Below are 16,530 nucleotides of genomic sequence, written 5' to 3' on the forward strand. Positions count from 1 at the left end.
TTGTTTCAAAGCTTTTAATCTCAAGTAAATGAATCACAATGCATAAAATATAGCTACACCAGTTCTGTAATTGAAGTGCCTTCTTCTTCTTTTTTTTTTTTTGGTCAGGATTTCTGGAGTTTTCTCTTGATGTCGTTACTCTTGTGTGTATTCTAAGAAATCTGCCATTTTTTCCATCTTCTGTACACACTTGAAATACGGAATCACTATCCTGCACATTGATGTCTCATTATGATATTTCTTTTTTCACTAAAATAATTTTTGTTGTCAAAACTTCATTCTTTAGGTCATTCATGGGTTTAGTTCCCCTCTAGAATGTTAACCTACCTAATCTCTAAATTATTTGAAACACAAGCCTCTCAAATTCTAAAGTGTGCAATCTCCTTGGCTTTTCTCTCCTTCGCGATCATAAATCCACAAAACGGAATGGCCATATTTTCCCAAAATTCCTATCATTTCTATTTTGCTATTTATTGGTCAGAATTAGACCAAAACTATTAGTTCCACCTGTTCTTTTGAAAAGCAAAACTATTATAGAACCTTGTCAATAATTTGTCATCTGCTGTGAGAAAAGGGTAAGCTTCAGAAATGATTTTGAATCCCTTTATTATTACAACATCCTGCCACTGTTACAAGTTTTTGATGTTTCCTATTTATTCCAGTTCTTTGTCTTGTCTAGATGGTTCATAACATATTTCTATATAATATTATTATTATTTTTTTTTTTTTTTGCTGAGGCAATTGGGGTTAAGTAATTTGCCCAGGATCACACAACTGAAATGACTCCACAGTAACAACAAAATTCAATAAACAGGGGAGTGCTTTGCTCTCCTAGATTTTTTCAGATGTGCTTTACTTATCTATTTAATTTTGCACAGATGCACTATTGCAAAAAGCATAAGAATATAGTTTAAAAATCACCCATCTGGGAATCAAAATTACTAGTATCTATTTTTAACTACTTATTACCTAGTGCAGTATATTATCTACCAATATACAGAGAATTCCAGGTGTCACTCTCTTTTCCTATAATTACTCTTTCTAAATTCCTTCGTCATTAACAAGGATTGCAGCACCATCCTCTCAATTTATGGAGGATAAAAGATCCTTCAGAATAATGAACTGTAGAAACAGAAGTTGGATTATTCTATTTGAGTTGTAGTATTTCAGGCAGAGATAAAACATTCCCTTAAGTTATTATCCTAGGATTTTCAGACAAGAATTTTCATATGAAGATAAAGAAAGCAGCTGTCACAGATGGTTTCTATATAAGCATTGCTTGCATTATTCAAACAAAATGAGAATTTTGCAGGTTTCCTAGGCCTGGATGCTATGTAAACTGAAGAAAAATTTATGCTCTTAAAAGATCTTACAATTTACTATAAGATATTTCTTCATTAAAAAATGGACTCTGATCCAGAAATAATCTTTTTCCAATACTAATTACAATCACAAAGTGAGCTGGATATTTGTTTTTGTTGAATCTTCAGGCAGGAAAGGATTTAATTTAAATATATTATTCACAAGACTTATCTTCTGTATGAATTTGTTGATGCCTTATAAGATTGGTTCTCCGACTGAAGGCTTTTCCACACTTATCACATTTACACTGCTTCTCTCCAGAATGAATCCTTTGATGTAGGATAAGACTAAATCTCCGGTTGAAGGCTTTTCCGCATTCACTACATTTGTACCGCTTCTCTCCAGTATGAATTCTCTGGTGTTGGTTTAGGATAGAACTCCGACTAAATGCTTTCCCACACTCATTACATTTATACAACTTCTCTCCAGTATGAATTCTCTGATGTTGGTTTAGGATAGAGCTTCGACTAAAGGCTTTTCCACACACATTACATTGGTAAGGCTTAGCCCCAATATGAATTCTCTGATGCACAGTAAGATGTGAGCGGCACCCAAAGCCTTTCCCACATTCATTGCATATATAAGGTTTTTCTGAATTATGAACTGTCTGATGTTGGATAAGGGTGGAGCTCCGACTGAAAGATTTTCCACATTCATTACATTCATATGGCTTTTCCCCACTATGAATTCTCTTATGTTCATTAAGTACTGATCTTCTACTAAAAGCACTCCCACATTCATTACATTTAAATGGTTTCTCCCCAGTGTGAGCTCTTTGATGTCGAATTAGAACTGAATGTCGGCTGAAGGCTTTACTACATTCATTACACTCATATGGTTTTTCTCCAGTATGAATTCTCTGATGATAAATTAAACTTGTGAAGTGAGTGAAGGCTTTTCCACATTCATCGCACTGAAAAGGTTTTTCACCAGTATGAATTCTACAATGTTCAATAAGGCTTAGTTTACTACTTAAGGCTCTCCCACAGTCATCACACTTATAGGCACTCACTCCAGTATGAATTCTCTGGTGTCGAATAAACACTGAAGATTGACTAAAAGCTTTTCCACAGTCACCGCACTTATATGGTTTTTCTCCAGTATGAATCCTCTCATGTCGAATAAGATCAGAATTTGTGCCAAAAGCTTTCCCACACTTGTTACACTTGTAGGGTTTCTCCCCAGTATGAATTCTCTGATGTAAAGTAAGATGTGAACTGCGACTGAAGGACTTCCCACATTCTGTACATTCATATGGCTTTTCGTCAGTGTGAATGATCAGCTCTCTTGTCAATTGTGACTTTTGACTGAAATTCTTCCTATCATCATTACACTGATAATGCTTCTCTCCACCATGAATTCTCCTATGTTGAATTAAAGTTAAAGGATGGGAAAAACTCTGACCACATATAGTACATTTATGAGCTCTTTCAACTCTTTGATGAGTGACTACATTGGAACTCAAAATGAGTTTTTTACCAGAATCATTATATTCACGATCTCTCTCTCTTCCTGTAGTTTTCTTTGGGGAAATTTGATCTGAAACCCTCTCCTGGGAAACAAGTTTATTCTGTTTCTTTTCTCTGTGCTTTCTTATCTGCTTTTCTAAGCTATTTTCCTGGTCACAGGTTCTTTTTAAGTCTGGGACCTGAGTAACATCTTTTTGGTATTTTTCTGATTCTTTTCCAAGTAATTCAACTTCTTGAGGAATTTGCCTTAGAGTCAAATTTTCATTTTCAGATCTATTCTTATAATCTGAAACAAACAAACAAAAATCTTATTTCTTTTCCTTGTTAGAAACACATAAAACTGCAAGAGAAGGAAACAGAAATTTATAACTGAAATGAATGCAGACTGGGAATAAGCAGAATTAAAAGTTCTGCAAGAGGCCTAGTAATCAAACAGGAGATTAAGGTTTAGAGTATGTGTAACCAGATATTTATTAAAGTAGGAAGAGCATCTTAGGTTAGAGAGTAAGCTGATCATAAACAAATAAGTAAGTATGGAAACAAAAAATATGGAAAGTTTTACTAAGAAAACAAGTTATATAAAGCACTAAAAGAAAAATATGAATGTTTGGGATAATCAGAGAACAAGTAAAATGAAGTCAAAGTGAACTAGGTAACAAATAAGATTTAAAGTATTTCAAAGAGGAAGTACACATAGCCCTCAGGAGCCAGAATGTATGGGTGGGACTAATTCTGGGAACAGAATTGGCATAAGGGTTGTGATGAGCCAACCTCTGCAATTAAAGAGAGGAGAGAGATGGCTCTGTAGGTGAGATATTCCTGTATTCTTAGAAAACTATGGAGTTTCCTTGGCACTGTATATCAACTCACAAAACAATTGTGTTCTTATGACTTTGTGACTCCATTGCATCTTTTACTTACTTACCTCTATGAGCATTCTGAGAGAACTTCCTTTCCTTAGGACCCCGAATGATCCATGCTTCTTTTCTTTGTTCCAGTTGAGAGATAATATCAGGTTTAGAAACTAGAAATCCTGATTGAAAGTGAATGAGATGAAATATGGTTATTTATTTTTCAAAGCCAGAACTTTCAGAAAATTAAGTTCCCTGATTTAGATATAAAGGCAGCAGATGAGGGGAAATAGGCAAAGTCACAGATAACATGGTAATAAAGTCTAGGTACAGAGACCTGGAAATAGTTTCTAAAACTGCTTCATAACTATACACAAAAAGTTATCAAACTGTGCATACCCTTTGACCCAGCAGTGTTACTACTGGGCTTATATCCCAAAGAGATCTTAAAGAAGGGAAAGGGACCTGTATGTGCAAGAATGTTTGTGGCAGCCCTCTTTGTAGTGGCCAGAAACTGGAAACTATGTGGATGCCCATCAGTTGGAGAATGGCTGAATAAATTGTGGTATATGAATATTATTGCTCTGTAAGAAATGACCAGCAGGATGATTTCAGAAAGACCTGGAGAGACTTAAATAACTGATGCTGAGTGAAATGAGTAGGACCAGGAGATTATTATATACTTCAACAACAATACTATATGATGATCAATTCTGATGGGCGTGGCTCTCTTCAACAATGAGATGAACCAAATCAGTTCCAATAGAGCAATAATGAACTAAACCAGCTACACTCAGCAAAAGAACTCTAGGAGATGACTATGAAACACTACATAGAATTCCCAATCCCTCTAATTTTGTCTCCCTGCATTTTGGATTTACTTCACAGGCTAATTGTACACTATTTCAAAGTCTGATTCTTTTTGTACAGAAAAACCAACTGTTTGGACATGTATACATATATTGTATTTAATTTATACTTTAACATATTGAACATGTATTGGTCAACCTGCCATCTGGGGGGGGAAGGAGGGGAAAAATTAGAACAAAAGTTTGGCAATTGTCAATGTTGTAAAATTACCCATGCATATATCTGGTAAATAAAAACTATTAAAAAAAATACATTGGGGCAGGGGAACAAAGGAGGAGAATAAAAATAAACAGCCTTGAACATGCAAAAAAAACCCAAAAAACTGCTTCATAGAGGGGATAGATCTCCAGAGTTTGGATTCACTATAGGAATGAATACTAACCCAGGGAGAGAAGGTTCTCATAATTCTCCAGCATCACATCTCTGTAGAGCTCCCTTTGAGCAAGGTTTAGCTGCCTCCATTCTTCCTTTGAGAGATACACAGCCACATCCTCAAAAGTCACCAATTGCTGAAACATCATATTGCTGTTGTATAAAGAAAATTTCAGTATAAAAAAAATTTTTCCCCCCTGAGGCTGGGGTTAAGTGACTTGCCCAGGGTCACACAGCTAGGAAATGTTAAGTGTCTGAGACCACATTTGAACTCGGGTCCTCCTGAATTCAAGGCTGGTGCTCTATCCACTGTACCACCTAGCTGCCCCTCAGTATAAAATTTAAATCACAGAAGTTTTATAAGTTTTAAAAATAGAAAGGATTTGAGAGGATAGCTAATCCAACACTATCATTTTACAGATGAGAAAACTGAGGCCCAGAGAGGCTATGACTTTGATCTGCCCAAGATCATATAGATGGTCAGTGACAGAGCCCAGAATCAAACTTAGATTTTTAAAATATAAATCCACCACAGAAGTAGTTTACTGGTTTTTGTTTGTTTGTTTGTTTTTTAATTAGTACAAACACAGGCTCACATGTTAGTGACTGGATAGGAAATCAGAAACTAAAGATTCATTTGACTAAATTTTATTAATCCCACCACTGACTATTGGGGAAGATAGTTACTGAAAGTTAAAGTTTAGGTAATACATAGTTAAACATCCCTGTCCTCATATAGCTTATAGTTTAATAAGGTGCTATGTAGCCATTCTATGTGAATTGTATTCCTTGACTACCCAGAACAAGCAGCTTAAAATATGCATGAAGTGACTGAATGAAAAAAGAGGAAAACAGGAGCTACAGAAATATAACTAGCTCTGATATATATATATATATATATATATATATATATATATACATACATACATATAAATACACACATGCATATACATATTATATAGATATAAATACACATGATCTATAATCTGAAGACAGGGAGTTTAGGAAGTCAAAATACATTCCTAAGGAGGAAGCTTAAGGTCAGATTCTTTTAGATACTTTAACATTCCACTGATGGAACAGAGGCAGAATTCCAAAGTGAAAGCCCAATAAACAGACTTCAGTATGAGACTCATCAGTAATGATCCAACTATGATGACCAAGCATCACAATATTTTAATTTTCCTCCACCAGTGAGTTTAGGTTTGTTCATTGATATCATGCTAAAGTTTTCTTTGATTTTTTTTTCCCCTGAGGCACTTGTGGTTAAGTGACTTGCCCAGGGTCACACAGCTAGGAAGTGTTAAGTGTCTGAGACCAGATTTGAACTCAGGTTCTCCTGATTTCAGAACTGGTACTCTATCTACTACACCACCTCGATGCCCGATCATGTTAAATTTTCAAGCTGCTACAATAATCACAGTTTTCTGTGAATTCCCTACATCTCAAATAAAAGATAAAGTCACAAAGAAAATCTTTAAGTACAATTATCCCTTAGGTGACTTAAAAAGAGATGTACTAATTAAAAGCTCATGTGTAGGGAAACACAAAATAGGGGGGAATAATGGCAAAACAATAAATAATGAGGACAAAGTCCATAGATTATAAAGATTTGTAGAACATCTACTTACTCTTATTAGTTTCCATCTATTTAACTTTTTTCTTTTCCATAATGGACTTTTATCTGGACTTAGTTCTAGTTCTAATACCATAGAAAGAGCTAATTAAAACTGCCATTCACCGCTCCAATCTTCCATATGGAGCAGAGGACTATGAGATCAAGGAAAGGAATTTCTTTTTCTCTTCTTCCAACTAACTCAGTCATCTTTTAGTGTTATCTTCAAAACAATAGCCGAGGTTTGGGACAACCTCTTCTGTTCTAAAAATCCTACAAATGAGCGTATATCTCAGGGAAAACTGACTGGGGAAAAAATGTATTTTATGTATCAAGATATTCCTGGAAGCACTTTTGGTGGTACCAAAACCTGGTGAGGAATTTGGAACACAAGATTTTGCAAGGATGAATGCTAAAAATTATCTATGTATATGTTTTGGAAGTGAAAAGCTTTGTAAAAAAAACAAAACAAAAACCAAAACCTGGTGACAGGGACCCATTTACTGGGGAAGGGCTGAATTTAGGTATATGAAAATATTGAAGTTAGCCATAAGAAATAATAGCTAAAAGGAATTCTCGTACAATAATGTAAACAAGAGCAATTAATTGGAATGATTTGTGCTGATTTCAGAAAACAGATAATCAAACACTATTCTCTTCTAAGTGAGGAAGTGGGGAACTACAAGGAAAAAAATGTTATACACATAATTAGGCAACAATGCCTTCAGGTTGTTTTTGCTTAAGGTTTGGAACATATAAGGAAATTATCACAATGTTAAAAGAAAATCAATAAAACATTAAAAAAACAACTTCTCAGTAAGATACAAATCTTCCCTCTCTGGTCCCCAAATTTCCTTCCTCCTCAAGTTTCAGTTTTGTACCACTTCACCCTTCAAAGTGTAGAAATGGAAGCTGTTTGGCCTTCCTGTTACTAATTCTGATTAGTTTCCTCAGAAATAAGACAAGTCAATACTGAATAGTTTTCAATAAGTATAGTCCTTGGGGGAAAAAAAAAAAAAAAAAAAAAAAAAAGCCAAAAATCTTCTAAATCACATAAGCCTCAAGTCCTCCCTGAAAATCCAATTCAAAAGGGGCATCTAGAAAGTGTTTATAATGAATAGGGAAGTGGTCTAGGTCCTGAGGATACAAGAAAAAAGTGATAAACAGCTCTTGGCCTCAAGAACTTACTAATTCTACTAAGGATTATCACATATAAATAGATACAAATACAGGTACCCTTTACAGGTGGGCCATACCTTGATTTCCAATTCTTTGCCAAGTTAACAAAAATAGGGTCCAATAGACAATGGACATACCTTGTTGTTCTTTATTTAGATATATAATATCTCTACATTCTAGGATAATAAGTCAACTTGCCTTGTTTATGCTTTTCCACCATGAGATCTCAACATGTTATAACAATGGATTCAATATTTCAAAAGCTGTTTTTAGCAACATGATTATTCTCTCCACTTAATATGGCTTGCAACCTCTTCACACTTTAGCAGAAAGATTCATTTGTTACTGTTGCCAGAAAACATTCATTACTTGGTGGTCAATTTTCTGCTGATGTTTGATGTGTCTCTTCTTTGCACTTGAAACTGGTTGTTAGGTGATAATCTATTGCTGGAGCTTGACTTCAAGTCTTTAAAGTTTGGTAGTTATTACCAGAATTTGGACTCTGCTGGAATAGGCTTTTAGAAATCATGATTGGTTCCATGCCATGAGGCATTAGGGCACAGCTGTAATGAAATTACAATAAGAAAATCAGAAGGACAATGTAGCATTCACAAAACTCTAACCCATCAAACCACAAATAACAGGCAGGATTATAATTTATTCAAAGAATCTTTGGGAATGGGTGAAAACTTCCCTTGAAAGTCAAGTTCCATTTCACTCTTGGGGAAAAAACCATCATGTTTCTAATATTAAAAAAAAAAAATGAAGGTATCAGTGATCTGCTGATGGATAAAAATGATGTTAAGTAGCAATTATAAAGCTCAATGATGTACATTGTGGATCATCAGATTTTCCCGTCTTTGAGAAGAGGAAGGATAATATAAATAATCCACAGATCTGGCATATCAATTCATACATGTCAGATAGACATTGCAAATTGAAAAAAAACTTGCAAAGGCCTTATGTAGAATTAAACAAAAGGAAGAATGTGCTTTTGATAATTTTTATAGTGCTTTGAATGATCCCACATTTCTCCCTTTGAAACAAAGTCCATCTTGATAAATACAGCCTTCCAGCAATGCTGTATGGATGTGAGCCACAGAATACTACAATTTCTAATGAAATATAGTTGTGGATATCCAAAGAACATATAGGTACCAAGTCACAGGATGATAGAGTAGAGATTATCTAGTAGAAAGTTCTAATTTAGTATTTAGTTCTTATTAATTCATACTCTTTATGGGAGAAACTTTAATTCTGTGGTTCTCTGTGGTATACCATAACTAATCATAACATCCTTATTTTGCTTTGGGCACTTAGATGTTAATAAGCTGATAAATATATTTATTATGTTGGCGCATTCATTTTGTCTTTAGTAGTATACAATTCAATTAGTTAGGAAGACAAGAGGAAAGTATTACTCCACGGAGAAAAAAAAACAAAAAAACTGAGCAATGGGTTTAGAAGAAGAGTAGAGTTATAGTTCCAGCTATACTACTTCCAGTTTGTACCTGACAAATCTTTTAAATTTCTAGAGACTTGGTTCCCTCACTTGTTAAATGGAATATTATTATTTACAGCGTGATCTTGGGGTGGTTGTGAGGAAAGTTTCTAGCAAACTGTAAAATTGTTTATAGGTGTTACCACATTGAAGGAGTGAGTTTAAAATTGATGACATTAGGAAAATAGGTCCTAAGAAAGCCAAGGTAGTCATGATCTGAAATGGGAAATTCTGATGTAGAAGCATAAAAGAAGCAATCATGTAGATGGATTAAAAAATTTTTCTGATGATATAGCAGAAACTGATATCAATCATTGACTCCTGGGATACTTTGTCTCCCTGATAGATTTCTGATTCTATGGACAAAAGGGGAGAGACGTAGGGATGATTATAAACATAGCAAGCTGGGCAGCTAGGTGACATAGTGGATAGAGCACCACCTCTGAAGTCAGGAGGACCTGAGTTCAAATCTGCCCTCAGCTGTGTGATTCTGGGCAAGCCACTTAACCCCAAACCAAAACAAAAAAACATAGCTTCGAAGAGTGAGTGAGCTATTATTTGGTCAAAACATCAAAGTATAGAATTCTCTCCCAAAGAGAGGGCAGAGGAAAGCAGACTAAGTCATTCTCCAGTTGCATCAGAGAACAGCAAAAAGAGACACTGCTTATTATTCAAATTGTTCATGTAAAGTAACTTCTAGAAAGATGAATTCTAATCCAAAGAAATGTTCAAGATTTCCCCCTCTCAGTAGCTATAGACATTAAGGATTCTTTATTTTTCTGTCAATTTTCTTAATTCCTTTAGCTATAACCTTGTATTCAACTACATTGCAACTATGTATATATGTAATATATGGTACATCAAAAGTTTTAATGTAATTTTTAAAAAATTTAGTAACCTAAAACTGCATGAAGACTTTTAGAACACTAGGATAAATGACTCTCTTTTATCTTTCCTTTATTCTTTGGCTTATCAGTCTTACATTTGTTCCAGATGCCTAAAAGAACAATCCTTTCACTTCTAAAAAGTATTGCTGTTAAAAATGGCTTGCAGAATTGTGGGAAGAATGCTGAATTTAAGAATTGGGAAAAAAGGATTTCAAATTCTGATCCTAAGGCTTATTAGCTTAGTGACTATGGGCAGATCATTAACTTGTATCCCACACAAATCATCAGCATTCTATAAATGACTGACAAAGTCCATCAGCAAGTGATAAATTCCATTTAAAATAACTATAGATAAAATAAAATATTTGGTTATACCTGCCATGGTAAACCCAAGAACTATATGAACACAATTACAAAACACTTCTCACACAAATAAAGTCAGATCTAAACAGTTGGAAAAATATCAATTGCTCATAGGTAGGCAGAGCTAATATAATAAAAATGACAATTCTACTTAAATTGGTCTACTTGTTCAACATCATACCAATCAAACTGCCAAAAAAATTATTTTATAGAATTAGAAAAAATAAAAACAAAATTCATCTGGAAGAACAAAAGACAAAAATATCAAGGGAATTAATGAAAAAAAAAATTTACAAAGGATGGTGGATTAGCAGTACCAAACCTAAAACTATATTATAAAGCAGCAGTTATCAAAACCATCTGGTTCTGGCTAAGAAATAGCATGGTAGATCAGTGGAATAATTAGTTATACATAGCACAATCAATAATCAAGACCCATAGTATTCTAATATTTGATAAGCCCCTACACTCTAGCTTCTGGAATAAGAACTCACTATTTGACAAAAATTGCTGAGAATATAATATATCAGAAGGTCAGCATAAATCTACATCTCACAATCCATATCAAAATAAGGTCAAAATGGGTATATGATTTGGGCATAAAGAATGATACAAATTAGGAGAACAAGGGATATTTGCCTCTCAGATCTTTGGAGAAGGGAGGAATTTATGACCAAAGAAGAACTAGAGAACATTATGAAAGGCAAAAAGGACAATTTTGATTACATTAAATTTAAAAACTTGATATATACACAACTATTTGTATATATACAAAATTCACAGGTAAGTTTCTTGAGCCCAGAGGTCATTTTATTTTGTACCACCAAAGCTTAGTATTCTCTTTCACTATTTAATGGGTGGTAAAAGTTGATTCTCATGCCCTTAGAGCCAGGCTTCATTTGTAAAATGGAGATAATATACCAGCACATTTATCTCTTTTGAGTGTTGTCAGAATTGAACAAGACAATTACTTAAAGTGCTTTGCAAAATTTAAAGCACAATATAAATGTTAATTATTATCTAATTACTTAATTGCATAATTACTGTTTTCTATGTCTATTTTTCTATCTTACTTCCCCAACAAGATCCCAAATGTGACGACAGCACAGTAAACTAGAAAGAGTAAAGAGTTCAAATTCTGATTCTACTGCTTACATACAGCCTCTGTCATCTCAGGCAAGTTATTTAACCTCATTGGGCTGGTTTCTTCATTTATAAAATAAGAGTTGGACTGGATAGTCTCTACAATCTATTATAGCTACAAATTTGTGATCTTTTGATGTTTAAGGGTTGACACAATGCTCTTAAGATGTTTTATGTTCTCTGAGTTTATGTGACACTGCTTTTTCCCCTACCTTTAAGACCACCTCTCAAGTCTCCTACCTCCTAACTGAGCATATACCTGGGACTTCTCTCTATAAACTAAGTGATTTTATCTACTTCCATAGATTCAATTATCACTACCTCTACAATAATGATTTTCAAATGCATATCCCAGCCCTAGTTTCCTGGATGTCATGAACCATGGGATATTTTCAATCAAAAGTTCCACAGACATCTCAAACTTAGCTAGTCCAAAACAGAACTCACTACTACTTCTTCCAAACCCAATTCTTCAATTTCTTGATTTCTATTGAGAGCAGTATTCATAAAATACTAGAGACATACTAGTGTCCTGGATATTTTGTCTATATTATCAGTCTCTTGCATTAAACACAAAGCTTTAACTCTCAGGAAATCAGTCAGTAGTAGCACCAAAATTATAATGAGCACAGTGTTGCGATTCAGTATTAAAATTCAAAGACTTGGTTGAGGAAGTTCATGTTTTAACAAGAAAATCTACTTTATCTCTGAATAAGTGGAATCATCCAAATCCTGTCTTTACATCCTATTTTCCCCAGAAAAAAATAAGCAAGGGACTTGTATGACTAATTGTTGTATCACCTTGGTCAAAAATATGGTTCCTTCTAGGACTAGTCTCATCTAACATAAATTTTGAGTAATCCCTATCAGAAATGATATAAATTTGATATATGCCTCAATTTCACTTTGAGTAATCAATGATTATTCTGTGTTCTTTCAAGTTCTGGTAATTCTTGTCTGGTTATTTCTGCCCAAATCTTGATGTGGGATCTGACCAGTTTATCTCTTCAAAATACCCCTTTGGATTGTCTTCTGACTAACAGGGAAAAAAACGGCCTTCAAAGAACACAGTCCAAGGTCCAATTCTAGCATCTCTATGAAAATGTCTGGCCTAGATTAACTTCTAAAACTAGACACTCTTGGCCCCAGGAAAGATCTCTTGATTTTAAAACTTGCACAAAATCAGTGACATAGTGATAAAGCATACTTTGCAAACATTTAGTACCTTGATGGGTATCAAATGCTGCACATTTGTATCTGATCAAAACTTCAATATTTCCAATTATTTCAATTAAATTGGAAATTTAGGAGCCGACCTAGAACACATTAAATTTGAAGGAATACCTGGGACATTTGGAGTCAGTTGCAAAATACAAGCTGGATCAAGGAAGTTTTGAAAACCCTGTGTACCAAGAATCATTATTACATAATTTTACTTTGCTATTATACTCAATGTATTTCTTGCCAGAAAATTATATAAAGATAACCCAAGAAAGGACAGCTAAGAGGAACACGAATGTGATCTAAGATATGTTTTTATCATAATACTCACCTTTATATTTGTGTACCTTGTTTAATTTATCATCATTTTACTGCCAGACTATACAAGTTTGGAATAGAAATTAAGACTCCTTTGTTAACTGGCTCATTTCTTATTTTTCTCGGACATAGATCTTCCCCTTCTGCCATCTCATCTCTAAAGTATAAATCCTTATCTTCCCCCTCTGCTCAGGTATTCAAAATCTATATAAAAGAGAGCTTAAAACTGATGCTTGAGATTCACTATCTCAATGCTAAGCATTTAATGTAGTCTTTGCTCTGAGCGTAACACACTGGAGTTTTCTATCTTTGCACTGCTGATGTCATTGGGAGCCAAGATTTAAGTCAATGACCTCCCAGATAATTTCGTCATTTCTAATCCATCTCCTACATTGTCTCAAAAATGACATTCCCAAAATACGTGTGTCGAGCAGCTCTTGGCCTTTGCCCCCTGTTCCCCACCCCCCGCCTCCCGCCGCCTCCCCCCTTCTCCCCTTCCTTTCCCCCTCCCCGCACGCCCGAGGGCCCAGGCTTCACCGCAGCCCCTGCTCCTGGAGCAGGGCCCGGCACACAGCAGCGCGCAACAAATGCTAACGGACCGTTTCCACCATCACTCCACACCCTTCCGCCGTACCCGGGACGCTCTCCAAAGACGCCGCCAGGCCGGGCTGGAACGGACTGCAGGAACCACCGCCAGCGTGACGCAGGAATTTCAAGCGGCCCCGCGGCTTCTCAGCCAGGCCGGCTTCGATGCCGGGCCGACCATCTCGGCTAGGGGATGATGGAGAGACTGTGAAGGGAGTGGGGAGGGGGCATGGGAAAGAAGGAAAGGGTCCCGGGCTTACTCCACCTTCCAGTCCGGTCCGCTTACCGCTCAACTGCTGCCACCGAGCTGCCCGCAGGCGCACCGGAAGTGGGGGAGTCTTCCCTCGCCTCCTCCGCACCGTACTTCCGCTCCAGGACGCTCTAGCACCCCCGCATCTCGGTAATCCAAGCACCACCTCTCAGTTTAGGCGAGGATTAGCTAAATTCTGGAAATCTATCCCGCTCTCCCAGGCTCCAGACACAAAAGTGGCAAGTTATTATCCTGCGTTGTTAATACTTTGAGGTCAGAAACAATGTTGCAAATAATAGTCACTTAATAACTGTTTCATGATTGAATGAAAACTATTTTTAGGGGGTAGGGTGGGGAAATAACTTTTGGTGAAAGAAGCCATAGACTAGGGAAATTGATTTAGTCACTCATTGGTTAATTTCCAAATATGAGAAATCCTGAAGAGTGAGGTTTCTACAGGATATTGTAAGCTTCAAGGTACTGATCAACGAGTGGGAGAAACTAACTTCGATACAAAATTCTGATAAAACAGTTTGGGCTGGAAACGAGCTTCAGCCGTCCGGGATGGATGACCAAGAGGAGAGGCTTTTCTTTATTGCAGTTGCTTAAGGGGCTCCATCCTGAGGATAGAAAAAATGCCATTTTTGAACATGGGATGTATGACCAAGGGAGGAGAAACATGTCTAGGAACAACTTGTAAGGTGTGGATGAGGAAGACTATAACCCAGAAGGGAACGGACCAAGCTGTTCTCTGAAGGGGAGACTGCCCAAGTTTAAATGTACAAAGCGATTCTTGCACCTGGGCTAACTGCTCCCTTTTCCTAGAGAAGCGGAGCCCACTTCTGGCCAGAAATGTCCAGTTTCTTTGATTTCTCTGTAATAAACTTTCCTGGATACCTGAAATTCAGTGTCAAGCATTTTTCTAACGCAGACAATCGTGAAACTGAACTGAATTGAATGGAATCAGTCATCCAGCATCCAGCCTACTCCTAGAGACAGATCATTTAGGGTGGAATAAAAAGGGAGCTCCAGGGAGCCCCATCAATTGAGGCTGTCTTATTGAGTTCGCTATTTTCTCTTCTCTTCCCTCCCATCCCTCAGGATGTTGCCTCATCTGGAGCCCAAAGCTCTGTAAGGAAGTGTCTTGAAAGTGATCACAGAACCCCTTATTTACTGTGTAAGGGACAGCCTCAGAGGGAGGGCAAGCCCAGTTCAGCCACTTTTGTCACTACTTTCCTCTTCCCCTTGCTATTTGACAGATTTTTTCCTTTCAGCCTTTCTCTAGTGATTATTAATTCTGCACTCTTAAAACAGATTTGGCTGGGACTCTCAGGAAGGTGATAGGCAAGGGAGAAGAGGGACCACAAGCAAAGTGCAAACAAATGTACATTACAGGTGGCCAAGGACAAGGAGAAAGAGCACTACCAAAGTTAGGGAATTCAAGGGTTCTTTGATGATGGATGAAAATTGAATGCTCAGAAAAGCTTTGATCATATGTAGGACATTTATAAATTATTTCTGTTTTGGGAACTCTGTGGCTTATAACAAGCTTTGAGCTTCCATTGAGGAGTGTACAAAATTCATTATGTTTATGGTCTCCATTCAGACTATTTTTGGTAGAAAAATTGACATTTCCTGGGAACATCTTTGCTGGGAAACATAATTATCCCATTTCTTCCCACTAAGATTTCTCAAAAGTCTTTCTAAATTAACTTCCTTATTGTTGAAGTCCCATTCATGGCCTTTTCCTCTGGTCAGGAGCTCTTGCTATCTAGTGATCTTTGAATTCCAAATTCCACCAAAATTCACCTTACTCCTGCCCTTTCTCTTTGTTGGTTGTTTTCTTGTAAAAGTCTGTCAGTTTTGGGGGAGATTTATTTTCTCTTACCTAATAATAATATTTATATATTCCATTCTAAATGGCCTTTCTGTCCACAGGTCTTTCCAAAATTTAGGACTTGGGGATTGTCCCTTGGAGAATTTTCATATAGCTTTCCATACAATTTAGCCTCTTCAGGTAAATCCTCCTTCAGAACAAAATTCTCTTAGATCTATTCTTATAACCTGAAACATAACAAACATGCAAATGTTATTGTTTCTCTTTCCTGGCAAAAAGTAAATGGTAGTAGAAAAAATATCAAATTGAAACAAATTAAAATAGGAACCCACAGCTATCTGTCACTATGATCAAAAGGCTATCAAACTGTGCATACTTTTTGATCCAGCAGTATTTCTACTGGGTTTACGTCCCAAAGAGATTATAAAGAGGGAAAGAGACCCACATGTACAAAAATGTTTGTAGCAGCCCTTTTTGTAGTGGCAAAAAACTGCAAATTGAGTGACTGCCCATCAGTTGGAGAATGTCTTAACAAGTTATGGTATATGAATACATATTGTTACATACATGAATATTATTGTTCTATAAGAAATGATCAGCAGGATGATTTCAGAGCCTAGGGAGACTTACATGAATTGATACTAAGTGAGTGAGCAGTAACCAGGAGATCATTGTACACAGCGACAACAAGACTATACAATCACTTG

General features: G+C 36.2%; 2 protein-coding genes across 5 annotated transcripts in view; both read right to left on the bottom strand.

The window, feature by feature from the left end:
- LOC141540243 (uncharacterized) lies at positions 1-14,082 on the bottom strand. Of its 4 annotated transcripts, none has more exons than XM_074264050.1 (5): positions 14,023-14,082; positions 7,917-8,281; positions 4,935-5,077; positions 3,757-3,864; positions 1-3,117 (listed from the first exon to the last, which is right to left on the bottom strand). In XM_074264050.1, exons 3-5 carry the CDS (start codon positions 5,071-5,073, stop codon positions 1,517-1,519), a joined length of 1,848 nt encoding a protein of 615 aa, XP_074120151.1. In that variant the 5' UTR covers positions 5,074-5,077; positions 7,917-8,281; positions 14,023-14,082; the 3' UTR covers positions 1-1,516. The 4 variants fall into 4 exon arrangements, with proteins under 4 accessions (XP_074120151.1, XP_074120143.1, XP_074120160.1 ...); XM_074264042.1 differs by having other exon boundaries at positions 13,786-14,066; XM_074264059.1 differs by having other exon boundaries at positions 13,751-14,041.
- The window catches only part of LOC141547526 (tripartite motif-containing protein 64-like), an 18,997-nt gene continuing 16,208 nt past the window's right edge, over positions 13,742-16,530 (bottom strand). Inside the window, exons 2-3 of the mRNA XM_074275947.1 lie at positions 14,023-14,117; positions 13,742-13,922 (exon numbers count right to left, since the gene is read on the bottom strand). Of these exons, the coding sequence (XP_074132048.1) occupies positions 13,742-13,922; positions 14,023-14,117 (276 nt within the window). The remainder of the gene's footprint in view (positions 13,923-14,022; positions 14,118-16,530) is intronic.

The sequence above is a fragment of the Sminthopsis crassicaudata genome, chromosome 1, assembly GCF_048593235.1.
Source record: "Sminthopsis crassicaudata isolate SCR6 chromosome 1, ASM4859323v1, whole genome shotgun sequence".
Classification (NCBI taxonomy): domain Eukaryota; kingdom Metazoa; phylum Chordata; class Mammalia; order Dasyuromorphia; family Dasyuridae; genus Sminthopsis; species Sminthopsis crassicaudata.

Excerpts from the sequence above, each read along its gene's own strand:
- LOC141540243 (XM_074264050.1), bottom strand. The coding sequence starts at position 5,073 with ATGATGTTTCAGCAATTGGTGACTTTTGAGGATGTGGCTGTGTATCTC. Across the intron at positions 3,865-4,934 it reads TGAGAACCTTCTCTCCCTGG|GATTTCTAGTTTCTAAACCT; the intron begins GTTAGTATTCAT and ends ACTTTCAATCAG. Across the intron at positions 3,118-3,756 it reads CTCTCAGAATGCTCATAGAG|ATTATAAGAATAGATCTGAA; the intron begins GTAAGTAAGTAA and ends TGTTTGTTTCAG.